The 24903-nt window shown below is 39.7% G+C and overlaps 1 protein-coding gene across 1 annotated transcript; it reads right to left on the bottom strand.

Moving 5' to 3' along the window:
• On the bottom strand, window positions 1–24066 carry LOC131688268 (uncharacterized). The gene is made up of 3 exons (XM_058972456.1): window positions 23993–24066; window positions 9988–11332; window positions 1–156 (listed from the first exon to the last, which is right to left on the bottom strand). Exons 1-3 carry the CDS (start codon window positions 24064–24066, stop codon window positions 1–3), a joined length of 1575 nt encoding a protein of 524 aa, XP_058828439.1.
• Window positions 24067–24903: the final 837 nt, after the last annotated feature.

Raw genomic sequence — 24903 nt, 5'->3', positions numbered from 1 at the left:
TTATCCAGCTTTGAAACTTTGCAACGCTACGCAATGATGGATGGGGATTTGTTGTAAACCGGCCAACGTGACTGCCGTAATGGCAAACGGCACACCGAGGAAATGTCCTACGGTCAGTGGTTGTAATTTGATCTCTCGGCGCGGCTGGTGCGGCGTCTGTAGATGGATGGGCCGAGGACGATGTATCATTTTAATGCACAACACGCCGCAATAAACGAGACAGTTACGTGTCCGTCGAGTTCTTAGATGACTGTCGGATGAATGCCAAATGGGTCACGCGTGAATCAAACCGGACGGAGGCGTTTGAATTTATGATGGGTTAGGTTTTGTTTGGCTATTTTTTCATTTGAAGGGGAATTTTTGACGAATTCACATGTTTAATTTTTTCAACGTTTCGGTTCAAATGAATTTCCTCCTCAGGAAAAATTGCTCTGGCGTTGTACTGGTTCAAAACTATAATTTTTTTTTCATATTTTTCAAGTACATATACTTAGTAGCGTTTGCTCAAATCATCAGGAATCAGGATTTATTGGCTCGATTGACACGTCCACTATATTATTCGGAGATGTGTGCCTTTGCGTGTCGTCTTATCACTTTCCCGTAGGGAAAGGGCATAAAAATACAATCACAACACAAAACAATAAACAACCTGAATCCTTCAATTCAGCACGAATAATGAAAGAACCCTATTGATAAAGTATATAGAAATTTATTACACTAGGTTAGAGACAATACGGATACGGTATACGGTATTACTGCAGGGCAGTTACATATCATATGATATGAAGTTTCATAATCGGATTCTCAACGGTCACCCGAATAATACTTAGTACGCTGAATAGTAGCTATGTGATAGAGTGTCGTGGGTCTCATACTTACTATGTTAAGGGGAGCGTCTGGTGTAAAGTGCTCAAAACAAAGGTTATTTTGCTTTACTATTTGAAAGGCAGGGCAACAATAGATCTTTTGTGTAATGTTAGGATTGCTTTATACATTCATTGTGTATGAAAAAAACATATTTTCAGTTACACAGAGCCACACATACTAGCGTTCCAAGAGTACACGTCCAACCATTTCCAAGTCGAGGAGCGCCGCAGCGAACACGATAACTCTCGATAAAACTATCTGATATGGGAAATTCAATAAGTTTTGTAAAGTTTAGACTTGTAGTTAGTCGATGAACCACAAAAAAAGAAAAAAAAGGTTCGAGTTTCGGAAACAGGCTTCATGACCAGACACGCGCGCACGGGGGGGAGAGGTTTGGGGGTTCAACCCCCCCCCCCCATGAGCGTTTTGAATTACTTTTAAAAATTTATTATCCTCCAGTTCAGGAAAAAATATACTGCAAACCGTTTGGACACATAAAATGTCATTTGAGTTCAGTCATTTTAGAAACAACCCAACAAACATTTCGTGGTTTTATAAACGTTTTAACAGTTGCTTTATTCAGCTCTAGCTGAACATTGGAAGTACACGTGTAATCATATATTGTTTATTCCACCCTTAAACATCCGGGATTTGGAGAATTTATTCAGCTTGTCTGATTAAGACACATGAAAGAACAATTCTTCAGCACGTATACAGCCTGAAGAAAACCACAGTTCAGCTTTATCAATAAACCTTTTCGTTACCGCTATTCAGCTGAGAGAATTATCATAGGAAAATTGTTAAAAAAGACATTTATTTCAAGTTACACACGCCATCAATCTCTTTGGAAGCCATATTCTTTTATTAGTGCTACGTTTCAGTTAGAGAAAAACTGTATTACTTTGTTGGATACCATATCACGTACCTGGATCCGAACCAGCAACCTGTTGAATACTAAGCACTTACCTTACTGTCTGCACCAATCTTGTATACATCGAATGCTTAAGATTTTACCGATGTACCGACAAGTCTAGGCTGCTGAATAGAGTCTGTACAAAGGCTACAGTAGCCTTCTATTGATTTGAGTGAACCTAGTTGGCTTGGGTTCGAATCCCAACCTACGATAATTTTTTTATTTCAATTTTTTAATTAATAATTTTTAGAACATTCGGGAATTTTAAATTAGATAATTTATTTATTTCAAAAATGATGACTATAGTCATTTTTGTTTCCAAGGTGAGGATTTATGGTTGTCAAAAAACATTTAGATAAGTAAAAATGGGTGTTATATGAAAGTGGTGGTAACGGAATGATGGATTGAAGTCGTTTAAGGTGGCCATCTCCTCAATTTATTTACCACTCCCTGCCAAATGATTTTCTTTCCATTGTGATTTTTTTTGGTAAGCGGAAGTCGCTGTTCGAATTCAATAGTTTATTTATTTATATCAACTAAGTTCGCCAGCGTGAATAATCATTTCATTGTACCTTAGTTTGCAAGTCGATGGATAGAAAAAAAATCATGGTAACAATGCTGGTGTCAAAAATTTATAGCAACGTTGGAAAAAAAGTTTCCCTTTTGTTCAATATGAGAATATTCATTTTTCACAAGTAAACAGACCGTTTCGAATTAAAAGGTAAATTTACATAAACGAGGGCGCGTGTGATTTGGTAAGCTTGTACATCGAAAAACTGTAAATCTGTAAAGTAGACAGCAGATGTCGGTCAGAGGTGCGGTTAAGGAGGAAAAACACGAAGTTGGACAAAATCGGGATATCGTTGTCTAGAATTTTTTTTACCGCCGATGATTATTCCATTAGAGTGGCAGGGAAATGGATCGCGAAAATGGGCAACGGTATAGGGTGAAATAATGCCGCCAAGAAGTTCTCAGCACCAGCTAGCAGATAAATAGGAACGACTAGCACCAAGAAGGATAAGATACCCGGCGAAGGTGGTTGTAAACAGATGTAAATCCTTATGGTCGACACCCACAGACCGGTTCATGTCTCAACAGGGTGCGATATTTGCAGCAGACCTGAGCAGGTGAGATATATCACGAAGATTTTACGGCAAGTAAGGAAAAGTTGCTATGGATAACAACATGACGATTCACACAAAACAAAATAAGCAAGAATACAATCCTTACTAAAGCAGTACTTAACAGTTGTCCCGGATGGATGAGGATTACGAGATACAAGAGGTTTAGGTGTAGTCGGTTGGCTTAACAACTACTACTGGTCGGAAATGCTAAAAACGTCACTAGAGTCCAAATTATTGAATATATTCATAGGGTATCTTTGGAGGAATTGTTTGTAAGAATATTCCTCACAACCTGATAAAAATTAAATTGGGGCATGGCTTACTATGATTGAAATAGAAAAATTAACTTTTTTACTGACGATGTAGAAAGTTGGTGTCTTCGACAAAGTTTTAGGAATGCTCATAATGAAGAATTTTGTTGAACAACTTGTGCTTGTAGGGCTTAATGTTATCGATTTTTAAAGCGTTTTCTAAGGCAAACCCCTTAAATTTAGCTATTTAATATAGCTTTTTTCGCTGTGATTTTTCGTGCAAACGATGTTCCAGACAAATGTTGAGGTATTAACATCACATAATATTGTTGAAGACTGCATGTAAAAATTAAATTATTGTTGAAGACTGCATGTACAAATATTGTTGAACACTGCATATAAAAATTGTACCTGAAATCGGCGGCGCCGCGCACACCTCTTGTAAAAATACTCATTCGTTTTAGAGTTATTGAAGAATTTTAAATTTTTTTACACCAAGTTTAACTGCGTATAAGAGAGTAAGGTGCAAACAAAAATGGACGAGCAGGCACTATTTTAAATGTCCGGACTACGCATAATAAAGGTAAGAAGGTTTAAGCTCATTTTGTAATGCTTTTACTAGGGTATTTTTACTTACAGTCTTCAACAATATTATGTGGTTTTAATGCCTCCATATTTGTCTAGAGCACGGTTTGCACGAAAAGTCACAGTGGAAAAAGTTATATTAGAAAACTAAATTTGAGGGTGTTGCCACACAAAACGCTTTACAAATCGATAACATTAAATTCTACAAGTTCAACTTGTTCAACAAAATTCTTTATTACGAGCATTTCTAAAACTTTGTCGAAGGCACCAACTTTCTACCTCGTCAGCATAAAAAGTTAATTTTTTTTTAATTTGATCGTAGTAAGCCATGTCTAATTTTAATTTTTATCAGGTTGTGGGGAATATTCTTACGAACAATTCGTCCAAAGATACCCTGTGAATATATTCGATGGTTTGGCCTCTTGTGAATTAAGTTCGCGTTTTTGGGGTGTCCTCGATAACAAACATCTACCCAATTTGTTGAGCAGAGTCGTTTGGTTCACAAGACTAGGTCCAGGCCTCTAAGAAAATCTTCAAAGTTTGAGGGTTTCTGTACGTTTCTTTTAAAATAAACGTTAAAAAATCAAACCCCCCTTGAGAATTTTCATGACAACCGAAAAATGTCATATTTAACTTTAAAATTCGCTCATTTCTATTCAAAATCATAGGAAGAATTTTTTTATCCATTTTTTTTGTGGTTCACCGACAGGCTACACATATTGGGCATCCTCATAAAAAAATCAAGTCTATTCGTTGATTAGTTTTTGAGTTATCGTATTCGCCAATTTGAAAAAAAAAAAAACTGAAAAAGCTGTTTCGAGAAAAATGATATTAAAGGGTGTCCCACATCAAATTGCATCACGGAAAAAACGCTGTAGAAAATGACCCATTGAATATTTGCTCTTGAAAATTTGGGTAGAAGTAGTTTGGAGTGTATTGTTTACTGTCCGTACTGTTTTTTTTATCGCTGTCAGTTTTTCGAAAATTGTTGCCGATAGATTGAAATCTGCGTGTGTTATAGCATATACGCGCGCGGAATGCATGGCTGTTTAAAACAGAAGAAGTTCAGAGTGGACACCGAGATTTCTGGGGACCCTTCTAGAGGTTGTAACGATTAAGCGGACAAAAAAGTCAATTATTATTGCCCTCTATACCAGATGTCCCCCTTAAGCGAATCTCTGACACAATTCAGTGGACGCTTATTGTGTGTGTGTGTGTGTGTGTGTGTGTTAACCATCCTATCTCCCACTAGCTGGTAGTGATTTACAGAAAAAAGATGTTTGCATGTATTTAAACATTCATGCAAATAACTTGGTTCACGGATTTAGAAAGGTGTTAGCTCAATTGACTTTCCGATGACCCATTTCGTGTACAGTGCCAGACATGTTCCGAGGTCATCGTTCCATCAACTAGCCCCGCCTTACTGTAATGTTTGTATCAATTGGATTGTAACATTACAGTAAGACTTTCGATTCCATTTAAGCAGGAAATCGACGCGTATTTAGTATATTGGTTCAATTTGTATATATAACATAAAACATGTGTACTAAAAAACTTACCATTTTTGTAGTTTTCTACCTTCATTTCTATCTCCCATTTATGTCTCCTTTGACTCTCATCCACATGTCTTGAATTCCTGCTTATTTAAGAAAGAAAAGGGGAAATAATAAAAAAGAACCGATAGACTCCGTGTTTTCTTCAGCCTTTTGTTTCTCTTAGTCTGGTGTCACTGCCTGTTGAACTTGTGTAAGTTGTTCCATTGGAGATCTCCAAGGGGCTGTAATTGGAGGAAGATCTGACTTCTATCCAGAAGTATCAGTTTTTCACATTAATAGAATATATATGTGCACTACAAAACAATCCCGTGTATAATGCAACCATTTTTTGAACATTTATATGTACATATACACACATATACACATACACACACACAAACCAAAAAAATAATGAAATTTAAACGACATGTAAATCAATACGAATGTAAACATACATAGATACACACATGTATACATAAAAAATATACACATACATTCATACACACATACATATACAAATACCTACATACATATACGCATTGTAATACATGTATACATACATACACACATATACACAATTACATACATATACTCGAGTTGAAGGAGGACCCCACGATTAACAGCTCAATTATACAAGAGATTTTTACCACATCACTGGGTGAAAAGGCAGTAGTTAAAGCCTTAAGCCCTTAGACAGTGATTATGTGTATAGACCAGGATGATATCAGGACTGTGAACGGGCTGAAAGGTGCACTGAAGCTGCATTTTAACCTGGGCGAGTTGCACATGACGATCCGGTTAACTAAGGAGACACGGTACCGTACCGAAATGGTAGGGTATAAACAATAGAGTTCTATGCAAGTCATTTCACACACACTAATTGGAGGTTTGTTTTCCTCCGGCTGTGATATCTAAAACTGTCAGCCAATTTAAAGCATAAGCATAAGCATAAGAGATCGCCCGTGGTTGCTACTCCGTGATTGACCAGAACCAATTTAGATTGCAAAATGTTCATTGGAACAACATGCTGGGGAATAACATTATGAATCACATTGTGCAATCGATATTAATCCCTGCATGCTAATCAATACCGACACCGGCCACGTCCGTATGCAGATCTTCCGGGGAAGGAAGGAATGTTAGTCCGATACATGTTGCTACCAGAGACCGAGGAATCCTTTGCATCTCCACATGTATCACGGGAAGGGAAGATTTGTTAGTAAGTGTGCTAATAGCGTTATCATGCAATAATTGCTCTGGTCAGCCGGCTGCCGAGAATTTGGGGAATTTATCATTTGTTGTATTAGTACGGTAGGCCGAATAAGCAACTTGAACTCCTGATAGCCGACTATGGATATTTTAATAAATCGGTTTCATCCCCTTTTTTATCACGCGACGAATTTTTGGTGGTTTCTGCTGTATCGGTGCTAACTTTACCCGCCGATCGTTTGAAATAAATTGGAAACCATATGCAACAGGTATTTGTGCGTGAGTTACTTTATTGTAGTATTCTTATAGATAGTTGGAATTGCACATGTATAATGGTTTCGTAGCAAAAGTGACTTTTACTAATATTGAACTTCAAAAACGTAGTATGAAAAACTGTGTTATTTCTAAGACGATAGTTCAATAAAATACCGATTCTAAGTAAATAATACAATGTCGATTCGGAGCAATCAATTCCGCGCGCGATTGATTTAACTACTGTATACTTAATCTCTATTGATCTTTTAGCATTCATAAAGTTTTATTTCGCGCACCTCGGCTTGGCAACAAAGTCAACTAGCACACATGATACCAAACACCACACTGTCCCGAAAACGACAAGTTCACATTCCGGTAATGATCCATTTCGGTTCGTTACACACAGGCTAGCGAAGCGCTAAAAACAGCAGACAAAAATACCGTCAAAGCGCACCAAACTCCCTCCGGCCGCAAGTCCGCAAAGAGCATGTATAGAAGATCATATCCGCAGAAACCATTCCAAAGAAAATACATAAGGCAACACAAGTAGTCATGCGTTCTGTACTCAATTAACGCAGATAATCGATTAATCATTAGAATACTCGAAAATCAATAATCGATTATTAGCCTTGGGAAAATCGAGGAAAACGACTAGCTGACATCCGTTAACTGACACGAAACCCCACACCCCAACCTCGCGAACATCGCGAAACCCAGCGGGCAGACGTCTCCGAAAATACCAAGCGCCTGTCTGGAATTCCCCCCCAAAGCGAACTCCGACAGCACGCCTATCGGCCGTTCACAAAAAACACGCGAGATATTTAGGCACACTCACTCGTTTATTTACACTCGTTCAATCACCATGGCACGTTCGTTGCCGTCACATTTCTACTTTTGTCGCATACACAGTACCTGTAAGAAAATTAAAAACGCACACAGACATGGACCGAGCGTACCCGAGTAGTTCTGCCGTACGCCTCGCTCGCTTTTACATGTCAATCGTTTACAAATCGCCATCGGAACTCACTAACACTGTATTCTCTGTACAACACAACTTTTGTAAGGCTTCGTCAAAAATTAACACAAATGCGACCGAGTTGCTAGCGGAAGAGTAAACAAAGAGTCTGCCAAACGCACCCAGGTCCACCTCAATCAATGTGGCATATACAGGAGTGGCTGAACACACGGCCTGCAAATGTTGGCAACCAAAAATATGTGAACAATCCAGAAGCACAACGGGTCGACGTCACAGTGCTCACACAACTCAATGGGAGCGGAACGAACGGTATGACGAAAGCAAGCCGATCCATTCTGAGATCACTCACACCGCTCATGTACAGTTCATCCCACGAATACCAAAAGACCATCTTGGCCACACCTGAATATATCACATTGCTCCTCAATAAGTTTACCCGACTCAGTCAATAATAAACTCAACCATTCAGTTTTTTTGACGTCTAGGACACCGACACAGTTGCAATGGTTATGGACACGCATGCATGCAAAATAGGAGTGCGCGTTATTTGGCGTTTCTTCACAAATTCCACCCGGTTAAAGCCAAATTCACCCCCACCCCCTCCGACCCGACCCAGCGACGGCCCAGCACGGCGCACGGACACCCATACTCCCCAACACAATTCAAATGCGAGCACTCACACCTGTCCGGCACGATGTCGTACTGGAGAAGTGTGAATGCTCGCATCCAGCCCGCATGAAAGAATACCGGTGCCCGCGCACGGCACCGAAACGCCACTGAAACGGATCGGATAAGTGTAAATATTGCTTTAATCTCAATCTCGCATTAATATTGCATACTTCATTTGTCCTTCACACATTTCTGGAACCAAACATACCTACATTCTCGTGTTTTCTAGTGGAATGAAAAATAAACTCAGCCATGAGAACGCACTCACGCAAGCGAATAGAAAAAATAGTACATATACACATATATGTCGGAACGAACTCACTCTTTTCATGTGTTGAATGTTGCCTTTCTTCCAACTCCTGTTCCAGTTTCATCCATGGAGTGGTATGTGTGCTCTGCGTGTAGCTGGTCGCTAATAAAACCTTCCGATACGATTAATTTTATTCGAATGTTGTATGTAAAAACACACCCGATCATTTCATTTTAATTGGTGCACTCCTGTTGATTACAAGAACCAGAAGTGATACCGATCCACTACGAAACACACTGTACACACGCACGACACTAAAGCAGCAAATTTAGCTTTACACACACTACCAATCCCGACGGTCAAACGTGAACTTTTGCTGCATTGTAATGATGTGACACCAACACAGACAAAAGCGAGAGACGCGGCAGACCGACGTAACTGAATTCACCGGAACCAGCTTCTGAAAAACGGCACTTTCCCCAACTGTGGGACCGAGCAGAAGCCGAACTCCATTCGCCACACGCGTCCCGGACACGGTTTAACCACCTGAAGAGAAAACGGACGCCGGAAACACGTAAAACAAACGGAAAAACGAGAATCAATCGCGGAGTCCAAAATTGCAACTTATCTCGAACAGTGTTACCAGAAAAAAAATTCAGTGGACGCTTATTTCTTCTAAAATCGTATTTGTATTTGAATTTGTCATATATACACCAACAGGCAATTCAAAACCCCAATGATGTCTTAATGCTAAACATTGCTAACAGTAAGGTGTTAAAAACTTTGATAAAAATAATAACAATGCGCTGAAAAAAACAACAAGAAGGAATCAGCCGAAATTAACGGGGACGTTGAAGGTTTTGTAAAATCGTAGACGTAGAGTTGGGCGAGACAAATTAAAGTCGAAATTTATATATTCCTTGTTTGGACGTGAGTCTTTGTTTTTTCCTTTCTTAAGGATTCTTTATGAACGTGTCCACTGAAAAACAGGCAGACAAAGAATGTCCACTGAAAAACAGGCAGACAAAGGAACAGTGAGAATGAAGAAACGGTGAAAACTTTTCATAATCACCAGCTCGAGCAACTTCGAGACAGCACTCAATGATGTAATTCCCCGGTAATTATTGACGTCTCGCTTTTTATGGACTGGGAGGAACATATTCGCGGACTTCCAGCAGGATGAAAAGATGCCACTGGCAATAGATGCTCTAAAGATGCGAAGAAGTGGAGTCGCTAAAACGTACATGTACCTTTTCAAAAGTACAAAAGCCATTGGGTCCCGGATTGAAAGACGATTTTAACCGAGAACAAGCTTCGTTTCATTGACATCGATTGCACTTGAGTTTGGCTCACAACCGGAACTTGACTGACAGCGACTTCAATTTGATTAACTGTTAAGGCCTCATCTGTGAACACATTCGCAAATTTCTCCGGAAAAAGTCTGCACATATCTTGGGATGTGGTAGCTGTGCGGCTGTTGAAAGCCATATACGTCGGCAGTCCGGATTCCTTGCGCTGCTCATTCACATATTTCCAGACACGTTTTGGGTGCGACTTGAGATTACGCTGAATGTTTTGCTGATATCGAAAGAAACAATCCTGACTAGCTCGTTTATAAGAATGGTTGAGACTGACGTAATAGTTTCTAAGTGAAATTGTACGATACTTGGTAAACCTCCGCAGCGCAGCTCTGTTAATGGATTTCAGCCACCGCATCGTGCTCGTTTGCCAAGGAGGGCCGATTTGTTGATGATGAACTATCTTCCGGGCGTGCCTGTCAATAACATAACCCAAAACGTTGGAAAATGTTTGAACTGCCGTATCAACATCTTCGGGGTCAACAATATTTAGCCAATCCAGAGTGGAGAAGAGGTATGCGATACTGCGATGATCAGCTTTGTGGAAGTCGTATGAGACGAGGATCGGAGGAATATTGTAATCGTGCGCCAGGGTGCGATCGATCGTGGCGATCAATGGTGGGTGATGCGCTACTGGTTTCACTAGAGGAGAGGGAGCCATCACTACTGATGTAGCAGGAACCAGATCGGTGACAAAACAAAGATTAAGGTGGCAGTTATTCTCATTGGCAATAGGATTAATTTGTAGTAACGTGGCTGAGCTGTAGCTGTCAAGAAGCCTCACCGCCCCTGAGTGAAGAACGGAGTGATCGGAATCCGGGTAAAGCAATCCATTGCGGGAAGATCTCCACGAAATGCTGGGGAGATTAAAATCTGCTAGTACGATGATCTTATCAACCGATTTAGCGTCTACGAGGATGGTAAAAACTGAGCTGCAGTGTGCGTCAACATATTCGATATCACGAACTCGGTCGGGTGGGACGAACAACGCACATAAGTACAAGTTACGGTCGCCAAGCTCGATTATCGTCCAGACCTGTTCGAGGCAATCCCAGCAAGTCTTCTCAACAACTCGTGCCTTCAAACTGCGATTAACTGATACTAATACACCACCTCCAGTATATTTACGGCTATTTCTAAGGATCCGGTCGCAACGAAAAACTTCATATCCAGTACCGAACACCTGCCTTGAATGCGTGTTATCGTTTAACCACGTTTCGACGAAGACGATGATATCAAAACTGTTATCGGAGACTGCAAGGCGATATTCCTCAACGGTTGAATTGATACCACCAACGTTTTGGTAGTACAGTAGCAGCTTGTCCCGTCGTTGTCCAAGGCTGTAAATCGAAGAGTTTTGAGGCAAAAAAGAGCTCACAGATGTTTCATACTTGCCTGCTGTAGGTATGCGGAAGACCCCTCGTCCCAACTCCACCACTAGACCGGGATGGCTGCTGGTCGCTGGCTGGAGGGGCTCGACTGTGATGGGGGGGGGGGGACTACGGGCTTCCTCAGGACTGGTGGCAAGTGTGCGTCCCGGTGACCGGGAAAACTGGAACCCGAGGGTTGTACTCGATGTAGCTGAACTAGGTACCACTCCTGAACGGCTGCGGGTCGCTGGCATGAAAGGCGGCGCCTGATACCGACAGGAACTTTGCGCAATTGACGGTGAGCTGGAATCCAAAAACATTTCGGTGCTAGAAGGTTTCGAAATAGATGGATACTTGCTGCAGTATGAAGCTTAGAATACCCTTTTTCCACTTTCGCACACAGGACCGGGACGACTGGTGAACGCTGGCTGCAGTAGCTGGACTGTGGCGGGGGGATCGAGGGCTTCCATAGTACAAGCGGCGGTGCATCCCGGAGTCCGATGTAACCTATTGACGAAATCTATCCTGTCTTTGCTGGTCGATGTTAAATTCGCGAAGCAACACTCCAGTTGGACTGTGAGTGTTACGTCCTTCAGTTCACTCGGAAGCTCGACTCGGAAGGAAACAAAATTGAGCTTTGTCAGATCAGCATCCTTCTTGACCAACAAAATTGCTTTGGGAGTATTTCTTATTCCCAGGCATTCTTGGGTCATCCACTGTATGGCTCTGATCAAGCTGGCTGAGGTAAACCCAGAACTGTTCCCGCTCATCAGCAACTGTTCTGATTTCCCGCTGAATTTCTCGAGTACCACAGACAGCGGCTGCAGTGGCGCGAAATTTAGCGTAATTCTCGCGACTTCTTTTTGGAGTAGGTAGATCCTCCAGAAGTCGCTTGATAGACAGCCCTCGTTGAGCTACAGAACCAGAATTAGACGAGAAAATGTGTCTCAATGCGGTTGGAGAGATTAGACACGACTGCGTTCAGGTTATCTACTGCCTCGCACAATTTTTTAGTGTCCACATTGGAAGCAGCGGGATCGGTTTGCTCCATCCACTTGTTGAAAATGCAAGCACAATTGTCGCACAGCCAGTACAAGCTCTTATTAAATCCAGACAACAAGTTCAGAGCAGATCGCTGCATACCAGGAATGCAAGTGCGGTGAAAACCCAATCCACAATTGCCACGACATGTAATTTTCTCGATCCCATTAACAGGAGAGTCACATGTTTTGCAAACAGAATTAATTGCTACTTTCTATCCGACTTTTTGACGTGTGGGAAGCACTTTTCGCTACTCGCCTGCAGATAGTGAACCGAGTGCGTAGTGTGTAAAATTTAGTGGGTGAATCCACAGTGATGTAAACAAAATCACGAGATAAACGAAGAATCACTCGCTTCAAATACACAAACCAACACAAAACTATGCACGGTGAACAAATATTTTCGACTACAACGGTAATTTGATGAGTTATACACACAAATAAAACAAAACGAAAAATCAAAACAGTACAGAACGTCTGTTTACACGATCAATCGGTACGAATCGTGGAATTCAAATGGTGGTCATGTCCCTAATACCCATTTCGGGGTTCGCTATAGGCGATTATAAGCCAAAGTGTTTGGTATCTTCTAGTTACTGTACGCTAAGTGCTGATGATGCGATGTGTAGCGCTTTGAACAAGTATAATTAGAGTAGCACAAATTAACTTTCAGCATAAACGTACAGCAACTATGAATCAATTCCGCCTTGTGTAGGAAGGAAAAGTTTCCACAGCTTTAGTTCAAGAACCGTACTCCCATAAAGGAAACTTCTATGTTGGAAAGCTGCTTAACCCTGTCTTCGTAGCTTTCAACAAAAATGGCTTGACAAATCTACGTAAAATGCCTCGTGCATGTACACGTGTGAATAGTGCTATTGAAGCATGTGTTATAGCTAACCTCACAACTCGCGATATTTGTGCTGTCACGATCAATATAACTGTTGATAACATAAATAGCGAATACGTCTATTGTTCGGCATACTTGCCGCATATTGAACCATCACCTTCTGAGGATGTCAAAAGGTTTGTATCATATTGCGGCAGAAATGGGTTTCCCCTCATAATCGGTGGTTATTCAAATGTCAACCACATAAGTTAGAGCAATTTGAGAGGCACCGTATTGATGGAATACTTAAGTAGTACAAATCTGCACATACTTATTGTAGGAAGACGTCCAACATTTGCACGATCTGGCAGAGAAGAGGTGTCAGATGTAACTCCCTACTCTGACAGTACTAGGCATGAGTTGACAAACTGGCTCATACCCAACGAGCTAGAACCGTTGTTATCTGATCATAAGTACATCGTCTTTGATCATTTAAACGTCTCGCTAGATATCGTCACATATCGTAAGTCGAAATCTACGAACTGGGACCTCTACGAATAGGTTTCATTGGTATCTGCCGACGATTGAATCTCCAGGTGACTTGGATGAGGTCTTGGATAAAACAAACTCATAGTATACCAAGAGGCTTGTCCGCTGCGAGTTATGCGTGCTTCTAGAAGAACAACTTAGGGGAATACTGAACTTATTCGACTCAAAAAGCTATTTAAAAGAGCTAGGAATCGCAGATGCAGAGACGGGTCGGAGGCCTTTAACCTTTCAGTAGTCGCGCTAGTGCACTGAGTGCACACTGCTCTGAAAATCTAGTGAAATTGCCTTAGGATACCAGTGGCTTCTCGTTCAGTGGGCCACAAGCGCGACTTCCGGATGGTTAAGTTGGCTCGCATAGCATACAGAAATGCCCTTCGATCCTCTGAGCGAAGTGGTTGGAAAAACCTCAAATGTCACAAGTCTCAACGACACTAGTAGTTTAAATAAGTTACTTTCGAAGTTAAAAGACTTTTATGTCAGTTCGATTACAACTGCTAATGGTGAATACTCGTCTGACGAAGATGTAGCACTCAACTGTCTTTTTGGTACACATTTTCCAGGCTGTACTGAGCCATCACTGACGATTGCCCCTGAATTCTTTTCAGGTAGTTCTGATTCTGGGGCATTTGCTCGTAAAATTGCGACAACCAAATCGATCAAATGAACGATTGAAAGTGTTGCTCCGTATAAGTCTCCGGGAAAGATGGAATCATTCCCGTTCTACTACAGAGAGAATATGAACACTTTAAGTATATTCGAAAAAGGTTCCTACTTGTAGCTTTACAACAGGATACATTCCATAAGCGTGTCAGGAAATAACCGTAAAATTCTCTCCCAAAGGTGGCTGCGTCACTTATGATGAGTCAAAGTGCTTTGAACCGATAAGTGTGACATCCTTCTTTCTCAAATCAGTGGAATGTTTAAACGACCGCTACAATTGGGATGTTAGCTTGGGTGAGCACCCGATGCATGCAATGCAAAATGCATATCAGTAGGGGAAGTCTACTACCACCCTGTTACACAACGTTTTCTACAACATTGAAAAAGCTTTTTCACAAAAGCAATCAAGTTTGGGAGTTTTTCTCGATATTGAAGATGTTTGTGATAACGTGTCTTTCGAATCCATTTTGGAAGCAGCACGAGGTCATGGAGTACCTTCATATATTACAAACTAGATACACGCAATGCTTAGCAACCGATATCTGTGCTCATCGTTAAGACAAGTCGAGATAAGGAAACTGAGTGTCTGCGGTGGTCCTCAAGGTGGTGTGCTGTCACTAATTCTATATAACCGTGTCGCTGATGGCTTTTTGAGGAAACTTAATGAGCTTGGGTTTCCGACATATGTTTTCGCCAATGATTACCATATAATGATCACCGATTTTTGCATTTACACACTTTTTGATATGATGCAGCAAGCTATATGTGTTGTTGAGCAATGATGTCTTAATGTTGGACTATCAATGAATCCAAATGAAACATCAATGGTGCATTTCACGCAACGGAGCATTATAGACGGAGCTCGTCCGTTGCAGTTCTTTGACTTTGAAATTATTGACGCTGATCAATTGTAGCACGTTGGTGTAATTCTTGATTCAAAACCTTATTGGACAGCTCACATTTCAGAATTGAAAAAAACCTGCCTGGGCTTCGGCCAATGTAGACAGGCTTTCGGCAAATCTTGGGGACTCAAACCCAAGTACATTCAGTGGACCTACACACAAATTGTTAGTCCAATATTCGCATACGGGTGCCATGTTTGCTGGCAGAAGAGAGAAGTTAAGACAATCCTGTCAAAGTTAAACCATCTTTAGAGGATGATCTTGATGGCGATGACTGGTGCGTTCTCGAACTCAACTCGAAGAACTTAGCCTTTCAAATGCTATATACCTTCTATGGGTACCCGGTCATTCCGGTATTACTGGTAATGAATGGGCAGATGAATTGGTTAGAGCTGGCACTAAGACTGACTTCGTTAGTCCAGAACCAGTTCTACCACTATCGATAAGTTGGATAAAGTACAAGATTTGCTCTTGGGCTGCATTGAAACAACCATTGGCGTAGCTTGCAAACTTGCGTTCAAATAAAGACTTTTCTCCTGGATGTGAGTCCAAAAATGTCAGAGAATTTGTTGCATTTTTCCAAGCACAACTGCAGTATTCTAGTCATGGCACTGACTGAACATTGCGACTAAATTATCACATGGCTACTATTCAGCGCGCTCAGTATTATTCATGTGATCTTTGTGAATCCGATTACAGAACATCGTATCATAGCAGTTGCACCCTGTAGTAATGCAATTACGTATCCGGATTTTCGGTTCTCCATACATAGATCAACCTTTGCACAGAGAGCTGAAACTGAAGAATATGCTATTGTTCCTAACCCAGTCTGATACAGAGCTACAGTTTTAGCCGTATTTGAATGACAATATCTCTTCGGGGGTGTTGTCGTTCTGTTATTCCAATATCCCCTCGGGGGTGTTGATATATCCGCTCACTGCTTAAATAATTTTTTTTGCAATTCTGCAGCATCCCTCCGGGGGTGCAGAGTGCCCTGTTTTAATTGTTCTGTGTCGATATTTTCCTTACCCCTAACCTTGCCACTTCCCCAATCCTTCAAATCAGGAAATGATGAAGAGACGATTCTTAGCAAATCTCCGATCAACCTGGGGAACGTGCCATTTGAGCCAGATGCTACGGATTCCCGATTCATCCAAATTTCTAAAAAAATAAAAATCACAAAGAAAGCGTTTTTTACGCTGAAAACCTTTCAGAAGATAGTAAAAAATTTTAGCATCCGTTAGTGTATTCTACTTCACATCGATTATGTCTTTGACATTACCTTCCCTTCTTTTGGTAAATCCAAACAAAACTTTTATGGTTCTATTCACGAAACAGCGAATAATTAGTGGAACTCATGCCTTGCAGCTTTTTTACACTGAGTTATTTTGCCATGTCAAGTCGTTGGGGTCATATAAGATTCCAAACTGAACCAGTTTGGTCATATTGAGTTTAAAGTCAAAAAGCGTGTATGGCCTTCGAGCAATGTGGACGAACTTTCGAAAAAGCTTGGAATCCACAACCCAAATATATCTATTGGATTTTTAAGACAGTTTTACGTCCAATACTTAACTAAGGATGCCTAGTGTGGTGGCAGATGGAAGTTTTGACGAGCCATTCGAAACTTTACAATCTGTAAAGAATGATGATCACAGCATTTACTGGTGCTTTCACAACAACTCCGACTGAGGCTCTTGAAGCGCTTCTAAATAAGAAACGAATACATAGATACTTTTAACAAGAAGCATTATCATGAGCATACAGACTGCAGGATGCCGATCTGTGGAACAGTAGCCAGGTTGATCTTCTTATCAATCATACAAGACTGTGGAAACAAAGAATTATATGGGGAGAGGTAATTCTTGCTCCCAGCGATATTAAACTGACATGTGAAGATTCCCTATCCATAGGAGTTATTGTCCGGCTATATGGAGAGACAAAGCCAAACGCAAGTGGCCTGTTACACTGACGGCTCTCTGCTGGAGGGACGTGCTGATGCTGGTATCTACTGTCGTGAAATGAGACTGGAACAGTCTCACTCGCTAGGTAGATACTGTACTGTATTTTAAACAGAAATCTTCGCGATTATGTGCGGGGTACAATCGGCCCTTCAACAGAGCTTGTCCGGCAAAGTTATAAACTTGTGCTCCGACAGTTAGGCTGCTTTTAGCTTAAACAAATCATGGTCCAAACTAGTGATCGCGTGTCGAACCCAAATCGAAGAATTAAGCATTGTCAACAATATCTACCTTGTCTGGGTGCCCGTATATTTCGATATTACTGAAAATTAACAGGCTGACGAATTGGTCAGAGCAGGTACAGTGACTCTTGAGTCCGTGCTGCCAATTGCAACAAGTTGGATAAGAGAAAAATACGGTCCTGGGCTTCATCCGAGCACTGCAATTATTGCAGAAATCTACAATCGTGTCGTCAAACAAAGGCGTTTCTAGAACAATCGTGCCCAGCGAGTTCGAAAAAATCGCATTTTTCGAAATTCCACAGCGGCATGCTGACCAGGGCTTTAACCGGCCACTGCAAACTTAGTTATCACATTGCAACTATTCAGCGCGCTGAGTCTTTTTCATGTGAGCTTTGTGAAACCGTCTACGGAACCTTTTATCACCAAATATACAACTTCCAGTAATTCCAGTTACACTGAAACCTCCATTTACGAACTCTTTTTTTTACGTAATATTCGTTTTACGTAACTTTTTTACGAACTAAATTCGAAAAAACGAACTCTTTTTTTCGAACCAAGTTCGTAAAAAAAGTTTAATGTTGTACAGCACAGTATGAAGTTTCACGTATTCTTAGTGAACTGTTAATAATAAATGTTGGGTATTTTCGGAATGGGGTTGACGAATACCTGACAGAAATCGATGTCTTGCGCCATTTTGTAATCCAAGATGGCGACTTCCGGTTTCGATAAATTATCTATAACCTCAACAATATGGGTATTTTTCTCAACCGAAAGTCGCCATCTTGCATTTCAAAAAGGTTCTAATTGTCCATTTTCATCATCTACTGGTCAAGCTCGTTCCAAAAATACTAATATTGTTGTGGTTATAGAAAAATTTTCTCAACCGGAAGTCGCCATCTTGGATTTCAAAAGGTTCCGTTTGTCGATTTACATCATCTACTTGTCAAGCCTGTTCCAAAAATACCCATATTGTTAACGTTATGGAGTATTTTTCTCAACCGGAAGTCGCCATCTTGGATTTCAAAAAGGTTCCGTTTGTCGATTTACATCATCTACTTGTCAAGCCTGTTCCAAAAATACCCATATTGTTAATGTTATGGAGTATTTTTCTCAACCGGAAGTCGCCATCTTGGATTTCAAAAAGGTTCCAGTTATCCATTTTCATCATCTAATTGCCAAGCCCGTTCCAAAAATACCCATATTGTCATGGTTATCGAGAATTTTTCTCAATCGGAAGTCGCCATCTTGGATTTCAAAAAGGTTACATTTCCATATCAACATTTGAATAGGGCTAATAAGATTTGTAAACAAACTTTTGTTTTGCTGATTTCTCTTAATTTGATAACATTTCAACACAGAAAACATTTGAAATTGATTCTGCCAAGGGTAAAGATGTTGAATCATGTGTATTTTTCATAAAATTCAACTCGGTGGCGGAATAATGAGCGAAATAAGTTTGTTTACAAAAGTCTCATTAGCCCTTTTGAAGAATTACTATTGATTTGTCCATTTTCATCATCTTTTTGTCAAGCCCGTTCCAAAAATACTCATATTGTTATGGTTATCGAGAATATGGCTCAACCAACAAATTTTAATAAGAATATGGAGCAAACTTTTTTTACGAACTAAATCCCAAATAACGAACACTTTTTATTACATTTCTTATAAAAGAAATGTATAGAATTCGCTCAAACTTTCAAGATTTTTTCCGAGGCCCGGATGGCCGAGTCTTATATACCAATCGACTCAGCTCGACGATTTGGGACAATGTCTGTGTGTGTGTGTCTGTGTGTGTGTGTGTGTATGTAACGGACAAATTCTCATTCGTGTTTCTCAGCAATGGCTGAACCGATCTTATCCAAACCAATTTTAAATGAAAGAACTAAAAAACAGTATGAACGCTATTAATTTGTTTTTGATTCTGATGTTTAGTTTTTAAGATATGAATGTTTGAATGCGTAAAAATGGCGTTTTTTGCAGTTTTTTTTAAATTATCTGCCGGAATTGACAATATAGATCAACAATTTATATGTTTTTAGACAGCTTTAACGAATACCTTTCGAACAAGCTATAGATTGTTGAAATCGGACTATTATTAAAAGAGATATTTAACATTAAATGCGGACGAAAGATTTTTATCATTTCCCATTGCCAGAAATATGACCAAAAACATGTAATCGATTATTAACGCCAAAACGGCTTATTTTAGGTCAATAGTATCTTCGGAGAATTTAATGGAGGTAATATGCTCTTTCTTTTGATATTGTGCTTTTGCTGATTAATCCCCCTATGAGTGAGATATTTTCACAAATTTTCTTGGAAGTGATTATAACGAAATGATGCCTTCAGCAAATTTGTAGCTCTTACTTTTGCGAATAACTTTACTGAAGACTTCAAATATCTATTTTGAATACTTTAAAAGTTATGGCTTGTTGTTTGTGGATTACTCTTCGCCGCCTATTTATTGTTCAATATAGTAATAATCCATTGAAATAAGCCAAACATTATTTCGATAAATCGAATTTTGTATTTCATTTTTCTATCTACAACCGCTAGAAATAATTACCGAACACTTCCAAGTTGTCTGGGAGGAACTTGATAACTTATCAGTGCAAAAATGTTCATTTGTGCGAACCTTCTGACTGCAATTTTTCTAACTTATGACCATCGGATCGATCTGAAACCTTTCGGAAAATGAAAAGCGAAATAAATAACTCCAAGCAACGGCGTAGCCGAAAGAAGGTTTTGGGGTTTAACACCATACAGCCCCCCCCCCCCCCCCACCACACCAAAAAAAAAAAATGGATTGGAGTTGAAAATTTATTGATGCATACTGATTTAATTCAATATTACATTATCTGATCCGTAGATTGATAACCTGTTGTTGTAAACATCATGAGGACTTTTGATAAATTGTCGGAATGGGGTCCTGATATGTAACTGATCTATTGGTCTTGATTTCACAGTTGTCTAATAGCATCAATATCAAATTCCTGCCTGAAAACATCCCAATAGAAAATTCCAGAGTTCTGTAATCAATCATAATCCTCAGATTTATTTTCAAATTTTCAGCTTTTTTCCTACACAATATTACGAAAGCTTATTAAACAATTTTTCCTAATAAGTTTGTGAAAATTATAAACTATTTGAAATTTTTTAATAGTTTTATTTTTTATTTAACCGTGATTTTTTAATAAATAGTGACCATCGCTTCACAACGTAGTCTATTTTTCATGGCTTGCGGTGAGCACGATCTCTCGAATTGCTGAACCGAAAATTATGGAATAGAAATTAATTTTTAGTATTCTTTACAGACCCGCTGGTGCCCTAAGACGATTTCGCTAGATTTTTAGAGCACTGTGCACTAGACTGCCCAGAAAAATGATGAATTTTTGAAAACTTAATCGGCCCACCCCTGACTCGATTCCTAGTCCCACCAGGAATACTTGCTCCAAATTTGAAGCAAATCGGACAAGTCTAGGTACCGGACCAAAGTACCTGAAGTTTGTATGGAATTTTTCTACAATTTACATGGAGAAAACCCACTAACTCGCAATTTCGCCGTTAGGTGGCACTATATGCTTCTTATTATCACTGTATGTGAAAATAAGAAAGATAATTTAATTGCCTAAAACTTTGTTGAAGACTGCTAGTAAATCCGGCTATGTTAAAAGAAGTTATTAAACTTTTAACGAAGTGATGTCTGAGTCAGTTTTGCATGGGGCCTAGCAGTGCATGGTTGTGTATCAGTACTCGAGTCCCGCGAACTATATATTTTTGTGAAATAATGGTTAGATTTAGCCGAATAGTATGTTTACAAGAATTATAGTAAATAATACGAGTTATGTTTTGGTTAGAAAATTTTAGTTCCACCTGTGACCGCATAGAGGGCGCCGCTACTAACTTTTCATAGAAGAGAGATAGAGTATCAAGATGTTCAGAAGAAATACTGAAAAATGCCTGTTCTATAACTTTGTAGAAGACACCAAATTTCTATCTCTCTCCGTTGAAAAGTTAGTGTTGGCGCCCTCTATGTGGTAACAGGTGGAACTAAAATTTTCTAATCACAGCATGACTCCTATTATTTACTATAATTCTTCTGAACATACCATTGAGCTAAACCTAACGATTATTTCACAAAAATGTTTAGTTCGTGTGAATCGAGTACTGATACACAACCATGCACTATTAGGCCCCATGCAAAACTGACTCAGACATCACTTCGTTAAAAGTTTAATAACTTCTTTTAATAAAGTCGGATTTACTTGCAGTCTTCGACTAAGTTGTAGACAATTCAATTATCCTTCTTATTTTCACTTACAGTGATAATACTATGCATACAGTGCCACCTAGCGGCGAAAATGCGTGCTGGTGGGTTTTCTCCATGTAAATTGTTGAAAATTCCCATACAAATTTCAGGCCCGTTGGTCCGGTAATTAGACTTGTCCGATTTGCTTCAAATTTGGTGCAAGTACTCCTGGTGGGACTAGGAATCGACGCAGAGGTGGGCCGATAGGGGTCATTTTTTCATGTCACCCTACTGTGCACCCAGTGCATTAACGCAAGTGACGGAAGGTTATCGAAAAGTTTCGTGAAAATGAAAATTCCAGTAATGATGATGATTTTCCCAAACGGTTCGTTTTCGTGAGGTTTTTATTTGTTCTTTTGCATTAGGATTAGCGATAATAATTCAAATCAAGAATACTACTGGGAAGTCACCTTTAGAAAAAGTCGATGTCGAAGTAAAATTTGGAACTATGCACGCATGCACTTCAGAGATAGCGTGATATCAGGAGCTGCGATTTCATTTCAACGCTTTTTTTTGTGAAAAGGGCGATACTTACAAATGTAAACATAGGGCTTTTTTCTTACATGCGAATGAGGGCTTTGAAACGCAACAAATTAACCTAAAAATTTTGATTCTACGATATTGCTTTCTTAAACTACAGCAAAAAATACAACGGGCGAAACTGTATTTTTGTTTGTTTATTTAAAGTTTCGCCCTCTACGCTCCATGCAAACAAACAGGGCGATACTTTTTTTTGCTAGCAGTTTAGAGGCGAAACTGTTATTTTCGTATTTTTTAGGATTATCAAACTGATACCAGCTGTAAATAGTAACAATGATCTCTATTGAAAAAACCCGGACGAAATCTGTGGTGTAAAACGGTAGTTATTGTAAAAAAACGTAAGGGCGATACTTCAATGCTGATAGATGGGACCGAAAAAGTAAACAATCGCCAAAGGGGCGATACTATCATTTTGTCAATTTCAATAGCAAAAACAAATTTTAATTTAATAATTTCAAATACTTTATGAAGTTTTGGGTTTCGATCACTGAATCATGCAATCTAGGATGTCAAAAAACACAATAGTTCTTAAATATGAAATAAAACCAAGTCTGGAAATATTCACTGTTGATTTTCTTTGAATGGTATCACTGCTAGTATCGCCCTTTTCAAGAAAAAGCGTTGATTTCTTAGTTCTCAGCCGCGTTGGAAATTTGAGTAAAATATAAACTTCAAATCGATTCAAAAAAAAATTCGCTTTTAGGAAAATTCAGTTTTCCCACCACAATATAGATATTTTATTAACATAGCATTAACAATAATTCGTTGGTCTGTCTATTTTATGGGCCATTTTTTCGCTTTCCCATTGATTTGGTTTGAGATTTCTAGCACTGAGGTTGTCCTATGCTGATTTGAGCGATTCTCTGAGTCCTGCCACTATCCCATGTAGTATGTGTTATCAAAAACATCGCGAAGCATCAAGTTCTAAATGTTCTTAAACGATATAATATCCGAAGAGAGTGATAAGAGTTATAAGAAATGTCTCATCACACTGTTAGGTGGATTAAACACGTTTTTTACGAACAAATTCAATTTACGAACCCCCGGTTTGGTTCGTAAATGGAGGTTCCAGTGTATTTAATGTGTATTTAATGCGGTAAAGAGCTTTAGACTTTCTCGCAGGCGATTTTAACTACTTGTAATTTTAACTTATTTGCTATTGTGCTGTTATTTCCCACCTCCCAATTCTACTTCCTCCCTTCTTTTTCTCCTTTCCTTTCGCTCAGGAAAACGATAACAAGACACGGTAAGGCACAAATCTCCGACTACATAGGGGAACGTGCTAATGTATTCTGGTGAAACCATGAATTTTTAACCTAATGAATTTATAAATATTCTCATGCTATTCTGAATCGATTACTGAATAAAGTATTTCAAATTCCAGAACCTGATTCTCTGTTACTAGTGCAACACGGGTTTTGCCAAGCAATCTTATTAAGCGCAATGAAACACTTCTAAAATCAATGTTAATTACTCCAGAAAAAGTAAATAATAAAATTATTCACAATAAGTGGATTGTGCACCACACAGCCTACACAAAAAGCTCTTCGTTGACCTATCAGGATACGATTAACAGGCTGTTCAATTCGCCCCATCACCACTACCAACCACCACCACCCACTGCGAGACCCTTATCAGTCATCCACATCGCCCCATCTAATGCATTCAAATCCGGCATGTTGCCCATTTAGTGGGTATAGTCAAATAACCCACAGCGTCTATTGCGTGTAATGACTATCCGGCTGTCATCGCGGCTGTCCAATATGTTCCGCCGAGCAAACACGTGTCCCATTAGCCCATCAAATCGTTCAGCACCATCCTGCACCTTCCCCTCAAAAACTGCTTGCTCACTTGCTAATTAGGGCAAAGCAGCGGCGCCAACCAGTAGCTTCCTGCACCGTTCATTTGCCAAGCCCGTCACAGAGCGATTGAAATTTACTAATTGATGGTAAATGTCAATTAGCGGAACACATAATGACGGCCCTGTTGGATGGTGGCAATTTATGACACTTGTTGGTTAACGGTCGAGCAAATAACTGTGGATATTACAATCCATATTGATATTAGCTTCGCAATATGTTCTTTTGAAGTTACCTGGCCGATAACTAATGATGATTTTATTCCTGGTTTTAACAAAGAGCACGAATGGAATCGAGCTTGATATTAATTAAAATAAATTTCAAATTTAATTGTTTGAAGATAATTATGTGGAAAATCTCAAAGGTAATAAATTTCCATTTCAAATTAAAGATCACTCAACACAAGTGGTGCATCCTGTCCCGGAATATTGCCGAATTAGCAACATCTCACTTGGATATAATTCCGAAGTTTTCTTCGATCATAGCGCAGGCTGTTAGTGTGGCTCCTCCAACAGCTGAATAGGCACAATTTTCCTCTGAGGAAACGCTGAGATAGGTAGGTTGCTCTAGCTACCTGTCGGTTCAAGTTTTTTCCTTCTCCACCCGAGTGTCTACATTCCTACAACGAAGAAACAACGTCAGCTTGCCGACCTTTT

Source organism: Topomyia yanbarensis, chromosome 3, assembly GCF_030247195.1.
Source record: "Topomyia yanbarensis strain Yona2022 chromosome 3, ASM3024719v1, whole genome shotgun sequence".
NCBI classification, from domain to species: Eukaryota; Metazoa; Arthropoda; class Insecta; order Diptera; family Culicidae; genus Topomyia; species Topomyia yanbarensis.
Note: the sequence above shows the minus strand (reverse complement) of the source record. Positions and strands in the feature narration are given on the sequence as shown.